The sequence below is a fragment of the Zosterops lateralis genome (genome assembly GCF_965231275.1).
Source record: "Zosterops lateralis genome assembly, chromosome: 12".
Classification (NCBI taxonomy): Eukaryota; Metazoa; Chordata; class Aves; order Passeriformes; family Zosteropidae; genus Zosterops; species Zosterops lateralis.
Genome location: NC_139772.1, coordinates 11,165,711 through 11,191,454, shown reverse-complemented (window position 1 = coordinate 11,191,454; position 25,744 = coordinate 11,165,711). Strand labels below are relative to the sequence as shown.

The 25,744-nt window shown below is 39.2% G+C and overlaps 1 protein-coding gene across 1 annotated transcript in view; it reads right to left on the bottom strand.

Moving 5' to 3' along the window:
• Positions 1-23,479, bottom strand: part of MMP2 (matrix metallopeptidase 2) — a 29,350-nt gene extending 5,871 nt beyond the window's left edge. Inside the window, exons 1-10 of the mRNA XM_083870218.1 lie at positions 22,657-23,479; positions 18,985-19,211; positions 17,413-17,561; positions 15,108-15,236; positions 14,211-14,384; positions 9,833-10,006; positions 7,798-7,971; positions 6,558-6,713; positions 4,657-4,804; positions 668-804 (exon numbers count right to left, since the gene is read on the bottom strand). Of these exons, the coding sequence (XP_083726344.1) occupies positions 668-804; positions 4,657-4,804; positions 6,558-6,713; positions 7,798-7,971; positions 9,833-10,006; positions 14,211-14,384; positions 15,108-15,236; positions 17,413-17,561; positions 18,985-19,211; positions 22,657-22,800 (1,612 nt within the window). The 5' untranslated portion in view covers positions 22,801-23,479. The remainder of the gene's footprint in view (positions 1-667; positions 805-4,656; positions 4,805-6,557; positions 6,714-7,797; positions 7,972-9,832; positions 10,007-14,210; positions 14,385-15,107; positions 15,237-17,412; positions 17,562-18,984; positions 19,212-22,656) is intronic.
• Positions 23,480-25,744: the final 2,265 nt, after the last annotated feature.

The window sequence follows — 25,744 nt, the reverse complement described above, 5'->3', positions numbered from 1 at the left end:
TTTGCTGGCTCAGTTCTTCATGTTGAAAACAGTCTCACACTCTGCTCATTTGGCCACTACAGCTGAACCATATGTGACAGACAGAGCAGAGCTTCCTGTCCTCCTCCTCTCCCATGGATGCAGCTTGCACGGCTGCCTGATGAGCCACCAAGGAAGATGCTTGGAAGCCAAAGTGGAAGTCAGTCTTTGGCAAAAGTCAAGGAGAGAAGGAGAAGCATGAGAAGAAAAAATAAAATGTAGTCTTCTCAAGCAACATGTGCTGAGATAATAGCTTAAAATGGAAGGAAACAAGAAAAACAGAGCAGTGAGTGAGGAAAGAGAGCTCCCACTGTTGTTGTTTTGCATTTTAAATAATGATTCTTGTTTGGTTTTGCTTATTGTTGAATGTCTCTTTCTAGGTGCTTATAGTTCTCCTTTTGTTGTGCTGGAGGCTGAATGCTGTTTTGAGTCTTTCAGATCCAGCCTTTGTCCTAAAATCCTCAGTGTGGAAATAGGGAGATCTGTCACCTCACCTGTTGGCTCTGCTGACTCTTAGACAGGCTGCTCCTGTCCCAGGTACGACTTGGAGGAAAGTGAGCTTGAATGCAACATTATGCAAATGGCTACTTACATTTTGAAACCTAAAGGTCATACCTGTAAATAAAAAAATAGACTTTAAAACCAATACCTGAGAAAAATACAGCCTTCTCATCCTGAGGGGCCTCATAGACAGCATCAATTTTCTCAGGCAGATCAGGCCAGAATGTAGCAACAAGAAGAGGACCTGTGGGTTTTCCTCGGGGGTTTATAGTCCTCCACATGAATCTGAGCAGAACAGAAAATTGTACAAGATTTACAATGAACTAATTCAGCAGCACATCTGTTTCTCATCACTTCTGGCACAGGCCACGTGAGCATGCACACACACACACATGCGCACACACAGCAGCACTCACTTGTAACTCTTCTCTTCACTGCCTGAAAAGCAAACTCATTTATTTGAAGGCATGTTGCTAGAGGAGCTGCACCATAAGCTGCCTGCTGGACTGCAGGTGAAATTGCTGTGCTGATTACTTCCTGTTGCTTTTTTGCATCAGGGCAAAATTTATCCTTTGCCTTGAGTATACAAATAAAATGTATTGAGCATACAAATAAACTAATTTACACACCATTTAAACTGTTAGAGCCCTCCTGCTGCTGTGTATGGAGCAGATGGATGAACATTTGACAAAAGCAGAGTTTTGTATACCATGAACTGCTCTTGCAATTACTATTGTAGTGACTAAAAGTTCAAATTTAATAGCAGTATATCATAGTGCTTGGAAGTGAGTTTGGCTATAAAAGAAACTGCTAGCACTAAAAGTGTTCATTAGAGAAATGCAAAGGATAATTTATAGGCTATTTTATGTATAAGTAGGATGATAATTTGATTTAAGCTTTAAAAAGCTCTAATTATCTTTAAATGGCAGAGCATTGCGCTGAGGGCTTTTGGTATTAAAAATGGCACTGCTATTTCATCCTCCATAGAACGAAGAACTTTATTCTCCAACAGAACAAAAGTTTTGACATGGCCGTAAAATGAAAAGTCACCAGGCTGGTGGAATTGCTCTTGCACCAAGTTATAGTCATTAAATTCTGAGGTCAAACTGCTTTTACCATTAATATGTTTCTGAAGCTCAAGGTGCTACTGGCATTTTATTTTTTGCAGAGTATAAACTGTCATTACCCATTCCTGCCTAGAATAATTATACCTTTGAGAAGCCTAGGATCTTAAACTGGATTCTTTTTTCTAAAATTTGGAGGAGCAATCTTAAATTAATTTAACAAATTGCTGTATTTTTATCAATAATGAAGATAGCAATATTATCCAATCTTTGTTTTATATACATAGATGTATTTTTAACATGTACAAAAATATCTCTGAGCATGAATCATAATTTTAATTAGCAAAAAAGAGGCAAAGAATAAGCCATGTGGCTAAACTCCTCTTGAAAACGTTAAAACACGTATGACGTGCTGTAATAGGTAATACCGTTCATTTTATGCTTCTCTTTTTAGACAGAAAAGCAGATTCAATATGATATGAAATAGAAATTAATATAGAAAATCTTTATCGCATCACATTCATAGGAGTAGTTCCTTTAAAAATCCAAGTTACAGAATTCTCAGTCAAGTTTGGACCTGATTTATGTCTGAATCAGCTCCAGTAATTGCTATCTGCATAATTTCAAACTTTCCAGGTCCAAGAGAGACTTAACACCAGGTTTTTAATAAACCACACATTTCAAGGGACTTGTTAAATTGGTGAGGTTTTCTTTTGGAAAGAGAAACTTTGTCAAAGCTGAATTTTATTTTGTTTTTGAATTGGGTAGAAGGTATTTCTATTTCTACACATCTTACTGAGGAAATGGTGAAATTAATTATTTGGCTTTCTCATTTCAGTTTAAACACAATAAAATGTTTTAAATCATTCAAATTAAATTGTAATATTAAATTTATAGATAGATTTAATAATTTAGTTACATTAGGTATTTTACATCACATTTTAACATAATCTATATTTGCAATGATGATGATGATTATTATTTTTATATACAGTTGTTGAAAGTGGGTCTTTTTTAGTGTCTTGATATATTTCAAAGTGTGAACTTTTGTTCACTCTCAAAACAAAACCATCTGTGGAAATGCTGTTCTTGAGCATTCTGTGCCCAATAGAAAAGCTCAACTGTTCTCTATGGTGCTCTCTAACAGCACCTCCTGTAATTCCCCTTTCCTGGTAATTTCCTTTCCTTGATTTGAGGTGGGGAGGGAAAATACCTTTTTTTTTTTTTTTTTTGAAAGGATAAATTGTATCTGACCTTCTTTTTGCCATTTACTCTCTTTACCATGTGACAGTTGGATTCTATGGTAATTTTCATGAATCATAAAAGTCACACAACACATGATAGGCAGTTGTTTCTTGAATTCCAGAAGTGAGTCACAATGCTGTTTGCCTGATACTTGGAAAGCTGCAAGACTGACAGGCAAAGCCATTCCAGAGCAAAACAATTCAACAGTTGTCTGCTTTTGCTGCATGCTGGATAAAGGCTGAGCCAATCTGAACACATTGTTTTGGTATTTGCATAGTTCTTAGACCTACTGTATCTAAATGCAAAATACTTCTATTTTGTTGGGATTATATAGAATATTGGATCACTCTGCTGGCTTAGGAGTAGATTTTATATTGTTCCTTTGCATGACTACTGGTTTGCAGGAGCAGAAGCAAGGTCAAGGTCTGGCTCAAAACCAAGGCCTGTGAGTGAGCAGAAGAGGAGCAGTAGCTGGGTATGGTGTGGAATTTGATAGGAGTTTTACTGCTGTGAGAATGTTTTTCCTCTGAAGGCACTGAGCTCAGGATACTTCAGCAATCTGATGTCTAAATGAGCAAAAGCGGGCACTGTTTTTGGCAAATTTGGTGTGGGATGGTGGGGCCAGCCCTGTGAAGCTCCATGTGAGGCTGATCTGTTGGTACTATGGGGCCATTTGGTGGCCAAGGAAAGAATGTTCCTTGCTGGTAGGGATCACTGGAGTCTTAACCTGCTGCTGATAGGGCCAAGAGAAAAAATACAAAAGATATCAAGGTGATCCCCTTGATACCTTTTGACACCAGATCAAAGCTTCTTACAAGCAGAAGGTTTAAATTCCATTTCTGTATTGCTAAAACACAAAACCTGTGATAAAGATTAATTCCAACTTCAAACCTAAAGTACCATTATTCTGGGTATATAATTGGATCTAGAAGGAAATACATGGAATTATTGCATTCACTCTTAAAAATCAACTAACTAACCATGTTTTTTTGTACTAAAAGCTGGTGAGTAGAGTTAAACCATGCAGTAATAAATGCTTCATATATCTAGCTGAAAATTTGAATCTGGAGTAGATGGTTGGACTCAGGTATATCACCAAGAGATACAAATAATTTTTAAAATGTTATTTTCTGAGGGGAACTTTTTTGTTAGTTCCTGTTTCCTTGTAAATTTCAACTGACAACTGGCAAGGAGCAATGAACAGGTGGGTTGCAATACTTCCCTTAGCTTGAGATGCTTGTATATGTTTTTATCTGAAAGAAGATGGTGTTTGATTTAGGCACACTCATTGAATGTGTGTGGACCCAGATCTTCAGTGGTGTTGGGAGAATGTTGGTAACTGAGGGTAAATTATTCCAAATTTGGCATTGATTTATGACAGGGAAGAAAGGAGCTTTAGTGTCTCTCACAATGCTGCTGCCAAGTCCCATTCTCCTTAGGAACTACTCTGCATTGTTGAGCAGCTGGGTAATACAGGCCCTGGCAAAGGCAGTGGGAGCCACAGCTGAGCAGCCACCTCATTTTATGAGGAATGTCTCTGCTTTTGCATCAAAAATGCCTTTGGTGTCTTCTGTCTTAGAGTCTTTGCACACATACAGCCTATCCCAATCACCACTGTCCTTGATGTGTTATTACAGCAGCCATGAGTCACATAGTGCTGTTATCTAATGACTTTGGACTCAACCTGAATTAAACCATTTCCATTTCCCTTAGGAGTTGATTAGGACACTTTCCCATTTCTGAATACACGAAACAAAGGGTGGATGTTGTGCCTGATAATAAATGTCTAGATTTTGGTGAATAGGTCTCAGCAATTTATCTCACTTACCTATCTTTGAAGAAAAACGTTTCTCCTCTAATTTGTGCGACTCCATCAAATACAATGTCGTGCTTGCAGAGCTCTGGAGTGACAGGTCCAAGGGTTGGCTGTGGGCCTGGTCCTGGCCCTGGCCCTGGTCCCACATCAGGTGACACCTCTGTGATGGTGAACAGAGACATTCTGTTACACTGAAATCAAGGCCTGCCGGGGTTACATGGGGAACAGGAGCTGCCATGGCTTCTAAAAGGGTAATCATCTGGAGGGAGTTCTTGGAGAAGGAAAAACTGATAATAAAGTCTCTTCAGAAGAAGGGTGGCTGAGCACAGCTGAGGAAGCCTTGACTTCCACTCCTGCCTTAATCCTCTGTGTGGCCTCATTTGAGACATGGTGCCTGTGTGTGAGCTGCCTGTTTAACCTGAGAGATAATTAGACTATGCTGGGTTCAGAAGTGAACATTACAGTATTTATTTTGCTGGCTTCTAAAAAGAGGATAAAGATTTCAAAGTCCTTGTACTCAGAATTATGTGCAGCTCTGCTGAGAAAGACATCAAAGTGGATTTCTTCTTTTTTAGAGAAGTGCCAATATTTGGCAAGTTACAAAGATGCATTTTAAGCCATTTGTGTGATCTTTCTGCCCTCACCAAGAATCACAATGTACTTTTCAGAACATGCATTTTGCCATCTGGTTTATTTTATTTGGTATTATTATTTGGCTTCTGCTTGTCTTGAGGCATTTTTCCTCTTTTTCTCAGACATTGGGTTATTTACTGTATGAGAAAAATGGAGTGTAGCTGATTTGTGATATAAAGCAAGAAAAGAAGGTTTTTTGAATACTTGTTTTACATAGAAAGCAGTTTGTAAAGGGTTGTATCAGTTAAAAAGAGGAAGAAAGATAGTGATGTCTTGGAACTTAAAGCATGCTTTAAGACAGCTGGGTTAAGTTTTGAACTCTTATCAAAGACACACAGTATGGGCTCAGAAACTCACTTAAGCTTGACTATGTCTCAATTCCCATTCTTAATTAAAGCAGCTGAGAACAAGGAATAGTGAAGATTCAAATCAGATTTTTGTCTCATGTGATAATATTTTTGGCATATTCTTATTAAAATTTTTGAGGTGTGGAATACTGTAGAATATAGTCACAGTTAAAAAGATCTCTCAGTAGAAAAGTGAAAAGCACAGAAAGAGAAATGGAATATGGGAATGACTGCTTAATTGACTGTAGCATACTGATGCCTCTGCAAGGTAGAAAATGTCTACATGAAAGGAATCTTAATCATGATACTACTTATGCATTTTACTAAGACTATCTGTGGAGAAAATAACAAATGTTAAAGATGTAGCTACATAAAAATACTTATATCCACTTTTTCTCTAGGAGACTGCCTTATACATTTACATTGAAGTTTCACCTCCCACATTTCCTTTCTGGAAATGTTATTGTAATGTTACAGTTTGAATTGTGGGAAGGCAATGTGAACTGTTTCCAAGCTGGGACACAGGAAGAAATGTCCTTTTGCTCTTGCAGAGAGTCACAATCTGGGAAGCTCAGAGTGTTGCAGAAAGTAACATCCAAACCCATCCAGATCAGGTATTTCAAGCTAGAGACAAACATGGCATTTCATTGTCCCAGTAAAGGCACTAGAAATTTTCACCTAAAATTTTGTTTATGGGGTGTTTTGATGCTCCTTTCCATTCAGTAAATTGAGTGACCTGTCATCCCTAAGTTATAATGTTTGATTGAAGTAGGAGGCCTAGTAATATGAAGAAAGCAGGGGGAAAGGAGCTGAGGATGTTTCTGGCATTGGTGGGATTGGGCCATTTGTGATTTGCTACAAATTCTGAGTCCCAGATTTCAACCTGTGCTGCCTGACTTTCTGATGAGTTCTGCTGATGGGGGAGGACTTTACCATATAGTTCCTGGATTCCTTTAATGTCATCCTGAGAAAGTCGAAAGTTCTTGGTGTAGGTGTAGATGGGGGCCATGAGAGCTCCTGGGTCCTCGGAATGCTCTAATCCCATTGCATGGCCAAATTCATGGGCAGCAACCAAGAAGAGACTGTACCCTGAATAACACAGTAAGACAGTGTTAGCTGCTTGCATTTAAATACGATTGTGCCACACAGGTCATTCACAATAAATAATAATGATCAATATTTGCAGCCTCCCATGGTGAACATCACACCAATTGCTAATAATGACATTTCACTGCAGTGATTCTAAAACCTTCCTTTGTAGGTGATCTTTGCTGCTGTCTCCCATGCAAGTGATTCGGAGCACAGTCTTAATACTTCTGTGAGAAAAGGAAATGTAGAAAATAACATTGGAAATCCCTTTTAGTGCAGAAGAATTGAACTTGCAATCTAGATATCAAATCTTCATTTTCACCATGAAATGGCTTGTAAGTGATAAACAGGTCTGTAAAAATGTGTCTATGGAAGCAGATTCTGAATCAGTACTGGTGTACCAAATATTGTTAGGTCAGAAATAACTTTTTATCATAGGATGACATTTTATCAATTATTCCCAAACAGTCTCTGAAATTTGGTAGGTTTCTTTCTTCCTAGAATAACCCTCCAAATCTAGCATTTTTTGTAAATATGTAAACAGCCTTTTGCCCATGTTAAAATATGACAAAAATTAATCAAAGTATTTTTAAATAGCAATATTCACCACATAAACTTTATACTGTCTCACTCACTTTTTATACATGTTTTTCATCCTTCACAATATCAGTCACAAAGGTATTAATTTTTTACCTTTAGTGTTTGTTCCTAATTTGTATCAGTCTATAATTTATTGCATACTAGTGAAATACTATAGTACTTGTGACTTTTAGCCTTGGAAGAAAAAACTGGTGAGGAGAAAAACATCTATTGATTTATTAATTTATTTCATTGTTTTGTGTTTTGGAAGGATCCTGTGTCACTATAGCTTTAGAAAATCTGAATATTTCAGACGAGATCTGGGTGTGACTCTGTAGGTGTAGTCTCATGCTTCAGTATAGGGATTTTGCTCGGATTTCAGGCTGGGGAGAAGTGCTGTAACCAACAGGAGTGCTAAGTATGAGTGTGAAATCACTGCACATGTGCTGCCATGGGTGTGGGCACTGTTCAGTGGCCCCTGTATCATCCTGACAGGAGGTGTTACCTTGATCTGGACAAAAGCCCCACTTGCGGTCGTCGTCATAGCTGCTGGTGGAGGCACACCAGAGCTTGCCATCATTGCGCCCTGCGCTCGTGCACGATTCATATTTGTTCCCAAGGAAGATGAAGGGGAACACACAAGGAGCTCCCTCGGAATTTCCACCAACTGTTGACATGGCTGTGGAAAATGACAGGAGAACACAGTCAGAAGGGGATCCCTTTTGCATCTTCTTAACTAGGCTGAAAGTGGAAAGGAAGTAGAAATGCTGCAGTCCTTCAAGGAATATGAAGAGTAACATTAAAAATCATATTTGAAAATTGTCTGACAGAATTAGAAAAAGAAAAAGTCTACACATTGCCACTGCAATGGGCTTGCCAGTAGTTTTGGTGGGGGTGAGAAGGAGCTCTGAACTCATATTCACAGCTTGGGGAAAGCAGCAGTTTAACAGTGTTTTGTGGAAGGTGATTTCCCAGCAAGTATCTCTTAATGCTCATTCCTGGTGTTATTTTAAAGTGTTAAGGTGGAAAGTAGAGTTAGTGTCAGAAAGGTTGAAGAGCTGTTGAATATCCACTTGGCTGGTGGGTGTCCCACTGAAGAATAAGCTTTATATACCCTGACATCAGGGTACAGTTTAAAATCATGTTATTTTAAACATCTTCTAAAGAAAAGGGTATATTAAATGGGGATAACTTTTTTTAACAAGTATTTCTGCAAAAACTTGAGAAATTTCCCCCTGTGTTCTCATCTATGTGGTATATGGCAGTAATATATAAGAAATAACATTTGTATGTGCAGGTACAAGTTATGAGCAGGTACAAATATTTCTAGAGGGAAGAGGATGTAAGTGCATTTAAAATAACATTTTAACGTAGGTATCATGAACAGAATGTGAAAAGAATATAAAACTCATTTAAATTAATTTACACTGCTACCTGGCAATTGCAGATCCTTTCAAATTATGGTCTGTCTTCTGGGAAGGTACATGACAGCAATACAGAGGCACAGCTGGTTATATCCCTAATTATTTATTAGTATTTATTTCTTATTTATTATTATTTATTAGTAGCCTTTTATGCTGAAAAAAAAATCTTAAACTAAGCGTATTTCTTACTTCCAGTGATAATGACTGCGTTACCTAGGACTTTGAATACATGGATTCTATATATACTGGGATTTTTTGTCTGTTGAATGGTCCGTTAGAATTTCCTAACATTTTAGCAAGTTATAATGAATTTGATCCTTTTTATTTTTTAACATCTGTAATATAAAATGGAAGGGTTACACCTAGTTATCAAAAGTAACAGAAAGCCAAATATCAGTCCATTAAAGCTGTATTGCAAATGGTTAGGCCATTTTCAAGAGACCCCAAAAACTCAAAAAGCAGGATGCATGTAGGTTTGAATGTAGCTTCCCCTTGGCTCTGTTAAAAGCCAGATTTTAGAACTGCCATGGTTCACTTCGTCGCTATGCTTATGGCTCTAGTGTCACAAAATGAACACCTTAAAAAGAACACCTGCCAAGCTATTCAACACTATAAATTAATTTTTGTTCCTTTATGTAGTAAAACTCAAGTTAGCAAGTATAGAGTGTGAAGAAAGCTGAAATTTCTTTTTGTGGCTAAACCATTTCACTTAGTTCTTTTGGATTGCTGAAAAGATCTATTAACACATGCTTAATGTACTAAAGAGGATTTCTTTTTACAAGTGTACATGGTAAGTATTAAGCTAAAATATTATTCACACTTTCTTCTGTCTCATGAAGCTTCCTTTCCAAGGCCATTAACAAATTGTAATCTGGTTGTAATTATCCTGCAGTGGTAGCCATGAATTTGTAGGTTCAATACCATTTATGTATTCCTGACAAACCTGTACTATAACACACCAACAGACTGCTCCTGTTCCACTTACAACCTGGGCCACCTCTGTTGAAGTTGTGTCTAGCTCATCAACTTTTGTGTGCTCTGGTGAAAGTGTGCCAAAGGAGGCTTGTTAAAACAATGACCAATTAGACAGTGTTATGCAAGCAACTTTCCTCGTACCAGTCTCTGGACAGAATCCGTATTTCTTATCTCTGTCGTAGTCTTCAGTAGTTCCACACCATCGGTATCCATCTGTCCTGCCTTCTGTTGTGCACTGGTCATAGGACTGGCCTTGGAATTTGAAGGGAAATTTGCATGGCTGCCCATCACCATTGCCACCCATTGTAAAAAGTGCTGTGGGGAGAATGAGAAAGGAAAATGTCAGTAAACAAAGCTCAGTATCAACAGGGAATCACAGTGTGCCCATAGGCATGTGCCTGGGCCTGGACAGACACTGGACACCTATCAGGTGTGATGTGCTTCACACCCAGAACCTCTGTTTTACACCAGCACTGAAATACCTTAGCAAGAGAGAGCAGGGCTGTTTCAGTTTCACAAGTGTATAGAAGAGAATGGCTGATTTATCTTAACACAAACTCATAACACAAACTTGATGTTTCTTTTCAAAACAGCATTTAGAAAAGAGGGTTCTGAGCAAATCATTCATGTTCCTAGCTCTGTGCTGATTCATTTGCCTTCTGTCAGAGATGTTAGCTAGAATGGCAGACTGGGCAAAGTTTCTCTAAAATGCTGGTGTACAGTAAAATTGAATAATAACTTGTAGATTCTTCCTCCATGTTTGCTTCTCATTTCTGAGAATTCCTACTCAGCCACTCATTAGAGAAGCAGGAGAGGACAAGTATGACTGGTCCATATGACTGGTCCAAGAAACCTGAACACTGGAGGCTTCTCCTGTCCTTTCTCATGTATGAGGGATTAAAATGATTCAGATTAAAATGACTTGAGTTCTGCAATTGGTTTTAGGATTTTACTAAACTTTCTGGAATATCTAGAGGAGGAGAGATACAATCTCCCATGCTGATATTTAAAAAATGTGTGTTCAAATTGAATTCCATGAAAATGCAGGTGGCTTGGAGTATAAAATGTCTTGGGAATCTGACTGTGCCTTCTGCTGGCTGCTCTATCAGTGGGAATCCTCTGTGGTAGGACAATGTGCTTCGCCAGGTGCTGGTGAGAGGAAATTGTGAAAGCAACAAACTGCTCTAGGCCTTGCTCTGAACAGAGATAAAAAATCCTTCATGCATTCATATGCTACTTCCCCTGGAGTTTTATGAATGGCACTGCAGAATGACTTATCTGTTCGAATTCCCAGTGTAAAGCATGCATGATGTGGCCTTTTTAAGGTGCCCAAGGGCACCTTTTTCCTCTTTCTCATCCAGTTTGAAGCTGCAGCTAAACCTCAAATGTGTACGTGGGAAGGCTTGGCAGGTTATTTCTAACTTTGTTGTTGTTTTTGATGACTAAACGGCCATTACAACCTCAGTGTTTGTGTACGACCTGAGGAGGTTTGCCTTTGCTTAGTCTGATACATCAGTGGGGAGAGGCATTGTTTATTCCTGTGCTTCTTTAGAGTAGCACTAAATAAATCCCCCAGACCTCTTTTGCTTAAGGGTGACTGGGAAAGGGTTCCCAGACAGTGGGGAATTGTGACACAGATGGTCCATTTTGCCTTTTACACTTAAACCAGTACTTGGCCACAGCATCAGGGACCTGAATCAGTAAGTTATAGAAGTTCCAGTCCGGCTAATGAGAGGACTTGGAGCTTTGCAGGCCTGCCTCACACACACAAGTTTGCTGAACTTCTCTGCCTACGAGAGTTATTCTATCCTTCTGCATCCTGGGTATGGATGGGGTCCTGTCTACAACACACACTGTGCCTCCCCGAAAGAGCAAGCTGCAGATGTTGGTTTTTGTCTCAGATGCTGTACTAAGATAGGAAATGTGCATTAACTAGGACTGTGGCTATTGTGACTGGAGAAGGACTTTACTTTAAAAAAAAGTAATGATAGAATTGGAGAGCAAAGTTAAACTGGGTTGTTTAGATGACTCACTTACTATGAGCTGCTTCCAGCTCTAGGTCTGGCAAACTCTGCATTTTAATAGCCTTTTTTATATTGGTTTACATGTGGCTAAGTTGCAAAAACCATATGGAAAGCCAGTCTCTTACTTTGCATGCAATCTTTCTGAGTCACAGTCAGAATGCAGTTTTTCATTTTGCTTGAGGCCACATCATGTGGTGGTAACAATAAGTTTTCAATCCCCCCCTCCTTAGTATAAAATTGCTTTAATGTAAAGCAAAGTTGGAGACTGAGGCAGTTTCCCCAAAAACAAAAGCCCAACTTACTTGTAAAGGGATCTTAAAGGGCCTTGTTCTGCATCAGGGTAAGCTCAGCAATTTAAATACCGGGGAAGATATACTGAAGTGAGAGCAGATCCAGACTGGACATTACTAATATGTGAACCTCACTTTTAGCTCTTCCTAGAAAAATCAAGCAGTTGTGATGTCAGGAAACCTCAGTCTGGAAGGCTGCTAAAGCCCTGTGGCACAGATCCAAGGTGGAGGCAGCTGCAGCTTCAGGAGGGTTCAGCCTGGGAGAGCAGTCAGGCAACAGCCTGCAGGAACTGGGATGAGTGTGAGGGAGTACAGGCAGGGAAGAGATTGCTAGATATTGGAGGACCAAAGTTAGGAGCCTAAACTGCCTGTAAGTGTCAGTGGAGCTTGGAAATGAGAGATATCAAGATCCCTTGATCTCATATGGCAAAGGAGAAGTTCAGCACACCTGTGTAAGATTTGTGTGGTAGGTAGATAACTTTCTGCTTTACCTTCTGTTTTGACAAACTATAATTCAATCAGTTTACAAAACTGGGGTACCGGTCTGGGATTAACTTTAGAAAAGCCTGCTACAGCACCATAGCATTAAAGATGATTCCATATATGCACTGTGGCTCTATCATGAGAAGAACTGCAACTAACTTCAGTGAGTTAAACATGAGAGAAACAAAGGCCAACAACCAGGAATGTTGCCCCCAACACAGACTCTCTGATGTAAATCCTCCCCTATCTGAATTTATTAGCTGGGATTTAGCAAATGGTGCCTTGGAACAATGAGTGAACAATGCCACTCTGCATTTAATAAGAAACATCTGTGCATAACTGTTCATGGATCTTGCAAAACAATTACATCAGAAACAAAAGGCTGAAACCCTTCTGTTCCATTTCAGAAACCTTGACACTGGCATTTCCAGGAACTTCACTTTCAGAACCAGCTCTCCCTGACAGTGCTTCACTGCTTACATTTTCAGCCTTGCATGACTTTAGGATGTTACAGAGATGTATCAGTCAGGGTAGGTAGATCTCCATTTCTCCAGCTGCCTATAATCTGCACTTCCTTCTGACTGTATCTGAAGTGCTTGCAGTACTTTAAAGAAATGAGCCAGGTTTTTCTCTTTTCTGGCTGAAAGAATTAACTTGAGGAAGAGGAGACTGGGAGAAAGGTGGGACATGTTGGGCTCTACTTGTGCACTCTTGGGCTGACAAACCCCTGAACATGTTTTGTTAGCTTGAGGCTTCAGCATCTCTAATTTTCTTTCATCAGTCTGCATTCTCTTTCCTTGTACTGACTGCGTGTAGCCATCATATTATAAATAAATTTAGTACTGTGGTTTCAATCAGGATTAGCATGAATCTGAAAAAAGCCCCATTGCTTTCTGGTTTGTTCTCTTTCAAAATTCTCTTATTATTTGTTATGACCCAGGAGTAGCAGGCAGGAGTTTTAGTGAACCAGGGCTTGGTATGAAAGGTAAAAAGAGTGATGAAACATTCCCCAAAGCTAAAAGTCATTTTTGTACAAAGGGAAAAAATTAATGTGGGAAACTGCAGTACTGGGAATGGCTGTTGATATATGTGCCAGGAACCAGCAAACAGGAGGTGGAACGAGTGGCTGAAAGCACCTTGCATTCTCTACTCTTCTCACTGCTGATAAATTACCTCAGTAGGCTACAGCCATTTTTACTTAATTGCTTCTCTAAAGGTTTCCTGCTGTGTGATGTACAGGAGATGAAATTAACACTCATACCAATAAATTGTCTGAAATGTTATATCCTCAAGCTGTAAAGACTCATCAAGATTTTCAAGCACAGAAATATGTGTTCTTGTTGTTTTAACAGGAAACATATTGTCATAAATACATTTGAAAGATAATAATGATAATCTTGTGTATAATTTCAGAAAGTTATGGCTACATGAAGACATTATACACTTTGTATAATCTGCAAATGAATGTTTCCAAATACGAAATAAAATTCTTGTAAAAGAGAGTTCTGTTCATATTCAAAGAAGGTTGTAAATTAACTGCAGACTTAGTTTTCATGGACTTCTAATATTTTTGTACAGATACTGATATGTTATGATATCTGAAAGGCATTCATTCCTTTATCTGAAAGGGAAGGAAGTGGGAAAAGCACAAAAAGAAGTGGATGAGCAAAGAAGAGAACAATCTGCCAGGAAAAAAAACAGTAGAAACATTGGTCTACTTACACTCATGGGGGCAAAATCCATATTTCCCATCTGCATCAAAGTCTTTGGTTGTGGAACACCAGAGGAACCCATCGTTGCGTCCTGCATCTGTGCAGCTGTTGTATTCCTTGCCATTGAACCAGAAGGGAAATTTGCAATATTCACCATCTGCATTTCCGTACTTCACTCTGACCACTATAAAGAGAACAAATACAGTGGTGAAATTAGCCACCAACTGAGGCAAAAAATACAATTTCTGGACATCTTCTTTTCCTGGAAGATACTGATATAGAAATGCAGCCTGAATTTCCACTTTGAAATTCAATATGCTGCTGGTCTCTCTATTGGCAAGGTGATCATAGCTGAAATATAAACTGGTAATTTTAAAATAATTACATGGATATTACTCATGGTGAAGTGTTAGAATCAGCCCAGAAAAATATATATGTTGTTACTATGGCAAGGCAAAGTTAAAAACGTGCTGTTAATACATTGAGTAATTTAGTTTCTTAAGTAATATGATCTAAAATGTTCAGTATAGTTTCAAAGGTTCCAGGCAGCAGCTGAACATGAGCTGAACATGTCTTGTGCCTCATAAACCACTTTGGTATTTCTAATGAGCCTTGCATGACATTTGCTGTAGCATGGGGGGACAGGGTGGAAACACAGACACACCCAGATCCTGGGGTTTATTTCAGTTTGTCACATGTAATCTTATGAATACAGTGCTGGGCCTGGAATATATACTAATGCATAGAAAAATCACTTATCCATAGCATTTTTTTAATGGCAGAAATTTTAAATTGCATAAATGGATTTTCACCTCCTAATATTTTCTGACAATGAAAGCATTTAATGCGGCATTAAAGTAGAGCAGCCAGCAGGCCGTGTGTTTGGAAACATGAAAAAGTCTGGTACCTTGTCCCTCCCCAAGAGTCCACAGTTCATCATCATCAAAATGGGAGTCTCCTCCAATTCCTGGCCCTGGTGCAAAGGCATGAGCCAGGAGACCATCTTTGCCATCAAAGGGATAGCCATCACCATGTTCTGCAGGAGAAAACAGACAGAAAAGAGCAGTTTGTAATGGTCTCAGACAGCGTCTATACATGAATGGTCATTATCATGTGTACTTTCCCATCCAAGACAGCAGCAGAATACTTTAGTGAGGGAATTTTCTGGTTTGGGTTGTACTAGCAAGACTGATCCAGAAGAGAAACAACCATTTCTTTCAAAGAACATGAAGTGTCAGTACTGCAGTTGTCACGGCACGGTGTTTTCTATCTTGTAAATATGGTGGAAAAAACCAGAAATTGTGAAGAACAGTGAAGTATTGTACATGAGATGTATGACAGCTACACAGTGCTATTTCTCAATGGAGGCTGGTAGGGAGTTGTAACTTAAATATTGTAGATGAGGGATATTTTCAGCTAATTCATATCACTCTCCAACACAGATTGGAAAGTAAAGGCAGATTTTACTTTGCAGGCTGCCCTTTTCTGCTGCACTTCAGATTTCTGTGCTCTTTTCTTTGTGCAGGATACTCACTACCCTGGCAGGAAGGCACAGCTGGGTGTCTCAGCAGTGAGCTCTGGAAAGCCAGCTTGCTGCTGCTTCTCTGAGTCCTGAAGGAGCCTATTCCTCCTTCACTTCAAGCACTCCAAGACTCAGGCAGCTCACAGGGCAGCAGCAGGTTAAGCAGCTCTCCTGTTATTACACTGTAGGCTTTTCTTGGAAGTACACCACTTGTGGGTAAGGCAGGCTGGCACGGGCATAGCCCTGGTATTCATAGCTCTCCCACCACACTGACCTGTGCATCAAAGCTGGCTGCCAGCATCTGCAGTTGCATCGTTTCTGGGCTTTTGGTCTGATGTCTTGGCATTGAACAGAACCCCTAAATACACAGGCCTGATTCTCTCCTCTGACACTACTGATTTCAGGCTGGTGTCACTCTTAATACTAGTTCAGTTAATTCCCTTCAGGAGACTAGAGTGTCAGTTGTGAGGGGCAAGATTTGGACATACATTATGTGCTGTACTCCCATTTATTTTAAAGTAGACCCTTTCCTGAAGAGAAAGGATAAAAATGAAGAAATCTCATGGATGTCTCAGCCCCTGTGAATCTGACATGCAGTAAAGTAATAGGAATAACTGAATGTGGAAGGAGCTCTTTGCCCACAGTTTCTTAGCTGTGTTATAGTTCTTAGCTGTGTTATGTTCTTAATTTCTAGCTGGCTATAGCCAGCAAGTACTGAAACCAGCAGAAACACTTCTGCTTTTGTAAGACTTTTTTTTTTTTTTTTGAAAACTGGACTGGTCTGGATGAGGATCTGAAGCCCTGAGTGTACAGAATCTCTGCAGCTTTTGAGGTCAACTCATCAGTAGCTAAAGCAAGGAAAACCAGCTTGAAATGAAGGCTTTTACAAAGATTTCAGTTATTCTTTGAACTGTTCACTTAACTCCAAAAGTCTACCTCCCAAGTAATTGGCTGCACAAGTATCTTCATTAATATTAAAAATTCTGTGCCTGTCCAGAAGAAATTATGTGCCCCACGTTTACACTGAAAAGTCATAAACATTCTTTCAGGGGAAACCAAAATTAATTGAGAAGATGTGAAAATGAATCAAGTCACCCATCATCAGCTGTACTCAAACCATTGTTCAGCTTATGATCCATATTTTTAACTTCTTCAAGACCGATGAATGCATTGAAATCTTACATTCTGTCAGGTTAAAAGAATGGAAACCAGCTATGGAGTCAAAATTGTAAGTCACAAATTCATTTTTAAGCTCTAATATGTTAGAACCCTCACCACTATCACAGAAAACAGCATACAGAGCTATAAATAAATGGTATAGTGGCATTCCATTCTCTTCTGTGGCAGGAAGCCAGCTCACACCATCTAAAGATCTGTACCAATATGTCTCAGTTCTATTTCTAATTTGTAAATTTAAAAATAAAATGTTGCCCCTAGCAACTCTCTTTTGGTAAGATAAATATAGTGTAAAGTTATTGTATAAATACTTCTTTCTCTCTGTTTTGCTCTCTCTCATTATAAGAAAAAGTCTTAGTGAAATTAGATCTTAGCTTGTATGAGCCAAGTGTGAGCTAGGACAAGGTTTGCCAGAAAGGCTCATGGGTGCTGCTTATTGAGGGTGGATCATTCTAAACTGAGGATTAATGAAAGGAACAAACCCAAAAACATGAGTTAAAATAGAAAAATATACCCCATCGGCCAAAATTAATCATAATGTCTGCTTCTCCATCGTTTATTCGGTTAAATCTCAGTGGTGTGACATCACTCCAGACTTGAAAGGCTCGAGCAAAGGCATCATCTACTGTCTCAGGATCCAAATCCGGGGTATAGCCGATAATCCTTAGGGGTAGAAGCAACAGTTAAGTAACACGCAAACATCCTCCTGTATTAATTGTTTACTGCTCAACACGCTGAGTAGGCTCTGCAGTGATATCAGCTAGGAGGTGACACTGCTGCAGGTGAGATCTAAACACCTCCCTTTGAGAGAAGTGCTTAGATGGGCACTTACTGTTTATTTTCTTTTGGAATTGACTCAGCAGCAAGAAGAAAATTATAAATCCAGAGGCTGTAAAACCTGGATGGCAGTGGGCCCTGCACAAAACATTCTGGGTTTTGCATCAGCACTGAGACCAGAAAAGGAGCTCAGTAACATTCTGAAAGTTTCAAGTGTGGATGGTTGTGTTCTTTAATAAGAACAGAAAAGCAGGCCTTCTCCTTCACCTGTATTGCTATCTGTATATTGTTTAATTCTGTGGAATGCTAATCCTTTAGCTGTGTGTGGGATACATTGGCAATAAGATACATGGGGAAATAGGAAAAAGCATGTAAGATAAAGCTGTAGTCCTGATTTGAGAAAGGGGAAAACTCTTAAGTGTGTTGCTTTCTTCTTCTTCTTCATATATTTTAATTGGACTTAGTGTCTTCTATTATAACCTGCTATAATCCATTTAAAGAAAAGTTTCCAATTCTTCACTGCTGGGGCTGTGCACAGTAAGGGAAACTACTTTGTGCCTAAGGAGGATGAGGAAGATTCAGAGGAAACACATCAGCAATTAGGGGTTGTGAGAGCTGCCACAGGTTTTTTCAGTCTTTTTTAGGTTAGATGCAGCCCAAAGGAAGCTTTGAGTCCAAACTTGTGAGGGAACAGCAGACTAACTCAAGCAGCTAAGACAAATCTGCTGGTTTTTGTCATTGGTGGTAATTATTTGTTCACCCACCACCTAAGTTAATGAATTATTTATCACAATGAGAACTGTATTGGTCCCTAACTCTTCGGAAGAAGATGAAATTAGAACAAGCCAAACTTATTGCAATGGGCTTGTTGTAACTCATTTTTGTATGTACCTGAAATGCAATTGTTTGAATTTAAAATTTATTTAATCTTCTCCTGCAGAATGAAGAAGAGTTTGGCCTCTGCAATCACTAAGTACTTTGGTCCTCCTGGAGCAGATGGGCAAGTGAGATACTCCTGCTCCAGCTCCCTTAGGATGCTTGCTGCAGAGCAAAGAGTAAACTCAAAATCTCTTTAGTTTCAACCAGAACCAGGAAGCTGATGTTGAGATGATTCTTCCTGCTATATTACACTTTGAAATGACAGAGGTATCCGTTAAAGCATTTGGTAGTTATCCAAACATCAGAGGGTTCTAGTTCAAGGAATCTTGTCTAGCCCTCTGAAATAGCTACTGCATTTCTACGTGCCTTCTTTAGTTCTTGGAAGTGCTATGGGTATATGTGAACAGACCCCACCATTACCAGTCTGTACCTGTATGTTATATGATTCTTTTCCCATTTTGGCTTTCTTGCAAAGAAGTTGTAATTGGCTACATCAGGGTTACCACAGCGGGGTTTCTTCATTGTCTCAATAGTATTTTGATCCAGATCTCCTGTTTCAGGCAGCCCAAAAAATTTCTGCATTTTCTTCAGAGTATCCTTCAGGACAAATAAATTGCAACTGTCCTTTGGGCAGCCATAGTATTTATTCAGGTATTGCTTGGGGAAAAAAAAAGCAAAGAAAAAAGACTTTAAAATTCATAAAATAAGTAGTTAATCATTATAAATATATAAATAAATACTATAATTCTACGTTAGTTTTCCACCTATAATTTGCAAGTTTTCTTTCCAAAATTACAAGTAAGTGAGGGACCAGCAGAATATTGTTAATTGACACAAAGCATACTTGATCACATCATGTTGCTAATTAAACAATCATTTCCACTATTAGCTATCACCTTTACTTAATGAATTGCTTTTAGTTATTAGAGCATAGAGCTTTAATGTAGAACTACAAAGTAAAAAGGGGTTTGGTTTTTTTATTTTTCTTTATGATGTATGAGTCTGCTTATGGTTTTAGATTTTGTGCAATGATTTTTTGGAAGAATCTGCATTATTGAGAAACTTTTCAAGAAATCACCAACCCCACAAATGAGACCACATTGATTGCAAAGAAAAACCCCATACTTTATTCAAACCAGACAGAGTTGTTTGAATGTTGGATGTGTTGTATTTGCTTTTGAGTCAAACATTGCAAAGACCTGAGGAAGAAAGTATTTGGTAACATCTCAGTTCCTTGGACACTGTAGCCAATAATTATTTGCATACTTAAAACTCCATTGAATGCTCCAGCACACTATGGCCACAGCCATGGTGGCAGTTCACAAAGTTCTTTCTCATTAAAAAAGAGTGGTCATAAGGGACCTAAAAGATGACAAAAAGCACATTATTTTCCTAAAATAATACCCACAAAAGTCTCCTCCCCTTCTCTTAAGGGTGGCTTTACAGTGTTTTATGCCCCTCTGTGAAAGAAAAGCTACAGCCATGTGAAATAGCAGGTATTCCCAAACTGCACCCAGATGGGGGCTTGGCACTGCACAGAGCTGAGGGATGCCCTTGCCAGTGGTGCTGTGAGACAGGAAGGTTCCAAGTTACTGAAAACAGTTTTCCACTAAAAACAGTCTGCAGCTGAGGAAGAAACACCCTTCACGTATTGTATCCCAAATATTAACTGTAAGTCCAAAGGAGGAAACACCTGAATAAGATGAAGTTATAGTTGCCAAAAATATATGAGAAATATCAGGGAGAACTATTTCAAACTGAGGATTACAAGAGGCCTGACAAAATGACTGCACATTTAAGTTCTTGTGCCAGCAAGTATTCCCAAGAGAAACCTTGTTTCATGTGTCTAATTTATTGCTCAAGTTCACCCAGGAGACTGGGCATAAAACCACAACACCAGCAAAATAAAGCAGAGGATATTTGATAACTGCAGTTGGTCAAGCCTAGCTTTCACCACCTTCCTCACAAAGTCCAGGCTAACCTCATCTGCCCAGCATAGGAAATGGTTCAGGGATTACTCAGAAAAGGATTTAATCAAGATGTTACATCATTTCCTTCAGAAGGTCCTCCATCCATCATGATTAAGCACAGACTATGACTAGTTTTTGTGATTTTTGATGTGGTATTTCTCCAGTGGAGACTGTGGCATTAGCAAATAAAGGACACAGAGTGGTTTCACCTTTGCTTCCACTGAGCTGCTCTCCACACGTAGTTAATGGGGCCTGGAAATTATGTGAAATGCATTAGGGACATAATCAAACAAGCCAGTTTGGTTCTTATCCTAGTTTTAATTTCATGTAGTTTGGTGGATTTTCCTATGCTTCTACTTGCATCCCCCATGGTGTAATACAGACTGTACATCAGGACTGACATTTACTGAAGAACCAGGCTGCTGCTCTTGCCATTTTAGGTTTGGGAGCAAGATATACAATCAAAAATATAAACTGAAGTGTGGTAAAGAATTTTACTTGCTAGGATTCTAAAGAAAAAGCTAAGCCCTTTCAGTTTTTCCTAAAATGGAGATTTTACTGAAGATGAGAAATGACAATGATCAGCTGTTCTATGAGGAGAGAATCTTGAAGAAAATGTAATGTCTATGCAAACCACATCTTGGCCTAGGCTGTGAAATGCAGTTTCCCCAGAGTCAGCAGGGAGCTGTGGTGATCTGGAATTTTGATCCAGCCCATTAATGAAACAGGGTCCAGCTGCAACATAGCAATTTGTGTTCTGATGCTGAGTGTTGGGGCTGTTCTGATGGAGGGCGTGAGGAAAGGCAGCCAGTTAGCATTGCCCAAGAATACCCCAAGAAAGACAAAGAAGAACTGCAGTGTTAAACCAGCTTGTAATTTTCCTCTGATTACACATAATAAATAGGTTGTTTGAAAGAAACAGATGAGGGGAGATGTGGATTCCAGTTATTGAATAAAAGCCTGGCTGTGTCTAAGAAAACAGATTCTCTTAGAGTGGTTAAATTGCTCCCAGACACGTGGGACCCCACTCTCCTCTCCCAAATGCACTGCCCCTGCCCCCATCTCTTGGCTACTGTGCTGCTAAAGCAAAACCTTGGGTGAATTTGTTTTGTTAACGACTGAGGAATGCCCTATTTGGGTCAGTTTGTCTGTTTTTCCTAAACTTTCCGACACAGCTCCCAACTGGAAATTCTCTCTCTACCCTCCCCTAGACCTCTTTTAACCTGGCAAGCTTCCCCAGGATGCACACAAACTAAAGAAAAGTGAGCAACTTTCAAATCTCTATATTCTAAAATAAGAATAATTGATCTCAATCCTCCTTAAAATGGATTTACTGCTGAAGAAGAGAAATAATTTAGTCTATAATTTAGTCTATAATTTACATAATAAAATAAGGATAATCCATCTCAATCTTCCTTTAAATGGACTTCCCCATAATGTCACTTTTATGAACGTCCACAGGACTAAAAAAAGGTTAGAATGAAATGCTGTAGAGTTACAACTATAATTTGCTAGTATCACAGAAATCCAAACTCCTTTTTTTGTTCCAGATTGGATTTGGGAAAAGAAATTCTTTAAACCTCTGTGAGATTGTTTTCCAAAGTCAAACCTAGTCACAATGGCTTCTGAAATTTGAGCCAGCTTTCAGTTGTAGTGTCCCTTAAAGCTGTGTTTATGCAACACACAGTAAACAATCTGGAAAATACACTTCTGAAAACTGTGATACATGCATTAATACATGCATTAAGGGAGTCTCGACTGCCCTCACTTCTACTTGATTTAAGTAAAAAAATGGATGTCTCTTATTTGCCCTTCTCCCCTTTTACCATTGCAATTTTTTGACTATAGTCACAATGATTTAATGAAAATATTTAGTATCTTGAGACTTCAGGGAAAAAAATCCCCAAAAAGCTGACTTTCTTTGCTGGCTTAAAAAAATTTAAGAGAGGAAACATTACTTGGCTCCAGTTTTAACTTTTGAAAGCTGATACCTTTGCTAGCTAGCTAGCACTTCCAGAGACTCCAGGGAAAGAATGCTACAGTCATTCCTTAGCCTCAGCTGAAACAAGAAAGAAACATCTGCTTATGAAACAACAATATAAATCTGAAGCAAAGATGAAACCAACACTTACCACTGCTAGTTCTTTGTCTGTTTTGGGAGTGCTGTCTCCAGGAAACTTAATGATTGGTGACGGTGCAGCTAAAGTTTTGGTAAAAAGATATACTTGGATGAATAGTACTTTAAAAATGAAGCCACAGCCAATGTGAGTCTTCATTCTGCCTAAACTTGTGCTCTCCTCTTTGGAAAAACCTTCTCCCCACTGTCTCTCTCCGTTATTTTAGCTGCAAAGTGCACCAGTTGCTTATCTGCACATCTTAACTCCCAGCACCGTTTTCCCTTTTGCTTGCTCTAGCAATTCCTTTGTATGTTTAAAACATCCAGATGCGCAGTCTCAAGCTACCACAAGAGGAAGTCTGAAAACTAGTGGAAACATGAGAAAAGGGCAGTTACCAGATGTGATTGCTGTGATTTTAAGGTAGCAACAGGCAGATAGTTACTGTTGCTGAAAACAGCCACATTTTCTCCTCATTCGCATATATGAAAGCATTTATTTTTGCCAGAGAAGAGGAAAAAACAAAACCTGATTTAATCTTGAAGACAAAGTGTCTCACATATTTTAAATTAAAAAAAAAAAAAAAAAAAAAGAGAGAAAGAAATTGCTAAACTTTGTTTTTCTGGCTAAGCATTTTTACTATTTTTCAGCCTACTTTTATGTCACAGATATGATTATATGCTTAAATCATGTGTGATTATGCTCCCACACAGTGCCTTGCAGCAAACATTTTGATTATGGATTTTGAGACAGACCCTGCACAGGGCAGTGCAGCTGAGCAAGGCTTCTTATCCTCCTCCTGCTGAGGCTACACAGAATGTGGGTCTGTACTCACCGTGCTCCGTGTGAGCCTCGCTCCCTCCCTGCTCTCTGCACAACGTGCAGAGCTCTCTGTAAGATCATTGTGGCTTCTTGGGTTCACAACCAGCTTGAGGTTTTGCCACCAAAGACATAGGGTATCACCTTACTCCTACAGAGTAAAAGATAATTAGGCAGATTCAGCAATAGAAATGAGCTTCAATAAAGGATGTCAAGGAAATTGTACAAAAATCAGTGTTTGCTTGAAATGGAGGTTTGATCACCTGGTGCAGCTGCCTTAATCTGAGATTTTGGTGTAAATATGGCCATTGTCATGGACAGTCCATTTATTGTGTCATTCATAATATTGCTGGCTTTGAGGTGCTACTACAAGTGGAATATTATTTTAGCTGAATGTCCCTAATCTAGGGGTTTGGTTCATGATTTTTCAAGATGGGAGGTTGGCAATTCTGCATGATTGCAAACTGTTCTGGCCAGCCAAGGGTCTACAGTTTCTACTGAACACAAATCCAGCTATGAAAGTTCCTTTGACCTGTGTGTCACCATAAAGATTGCCACGGCTTTCCAATGAGTGCTAAATGAAAGTTTTCCAGATATGACCCCTCTTAACAAATAGGGCTGTCAATGAAAATGCCTTGCAGGTGTTTAGTGTTTACTGATGATATTTGGTAATTGATTGTAAATTGCTAATATTGACAGTTGTTTGATTTATGCTAACATCAAACTACTTTGCCAACTGCACCCCATTGTCCATGAAGTGAACAGTCTTACATAAGGGCAAAGATTTCAAAGAGGGGACTGAGGAGCTCAGGGAGAAAGCATTTGCAGGGGCTTTTGCTGCCCACTGAGTGCCAACACAGCAGCTGTATGCAGGGCTTCTGGGTGAATCAGCGTTGGGAAACAGCACTTGAAGCTTAGGAGAGAAAGAGGAGTTACGGGAACTTTGTGCATGAATGGAGCTGTCTTTGTCAGCAAGTGGCTTTTTATTTATTCCCACTCATCCTTTCAGGGGTGAATCTGATGTGACTTGAGTTACAGTGAACAACTTTCCCCTAATGGTTCAGGTTTGAAATGACACATTCTTTTTTAGCTTTTCCCCATCAGCAAACATCCATGGGCATTTGAAGTGTTGCCTTAATAAACAGCAGTTCTGAAAATATGATCCAGTTTTCCAGAGCCTATTACTTGGTTGTAGGGAATGACTCTTTTGCTTTGTGATGACAGCTCATATTTGTATCTGGCCATGCGACACTGTAAGAGAACAAAGGCCAAGGCAACCTTCACTACATGTGCCAAGTTACTCTTAGGTCTCCATAATTAAGCAAGTAAAACTATTATGTATCGTGTTGCAAATTCTGCAGTTATCTCTGTGCTCTGTGTTAGGTCAAGGGCTGATGTAAATCTTAAAGCATGAGAACCATGTCATTTTCATAAGAATTTTAATGTAATTTATGACAGCTTAGCAGCTTTCATTTAGAAGGAGACTGTGGTGAATCTGTTTAAAGCCAAATGTGCCCTGGCACATTCCAGTTGCACTCATAAGCCTCATTGAAAACTAATGAATGCTCTGTTCTCTGTCTGTCCTAATGAATATCGGATCAGAAATGGATGAGGAAATTTTGAATACACTGTGAGGTCCGTGCAGTTTGAAAATATCACTGTATTTTGTTTCTGATCTTTGCTGGCAGTGAGAGTAGGTTGAGGTCATCTTTTAAATATACTTCATAAAAGAAATTGGCAAAGCAACAGAAACCATGCAGACCTGCAGTGAAGCATTATTTCTCACCTTTGCATTTCTGCTGGCATATTGCTTTGCTGGTACTACTTCAGTGTGTGAGCAGTTAAGCAAGTTATGTTCAATTAGGAAACATAATACATAATGGAGTATTGGATTTATGGGTATTGGGTGAACCAATAGATTGAGTTTCTGAGCAGTCAGTGAAAACATTCTCTTTCATTAGCACATGACATCAGAGATACTGACTGAGTTGCCCTCTTTCAGATTGGCAAAGCAAAATAAATTCTGATGACACTTTGTTAGAGTAGAAGCCCTATTGTATTGAGACTATATTTGGGGTAAAATGCTTCTTATTACCTTGTATTTGTCTTTAATCTCTATGCCATAGTCTGTTCTTAGTGTGCTATAGAGGTGCTGCTTTTACAGGCTGGGAATGCAGTGGTGCTCAGTCCTGGCAGTAGGGACATTCTGCTGCTGGCTGGGCTCTGCTTTGAGTTAGAAGTTGGGCTAAATGACTCCTGAGGCCTGTTACAGCCCAAATTACCCCAT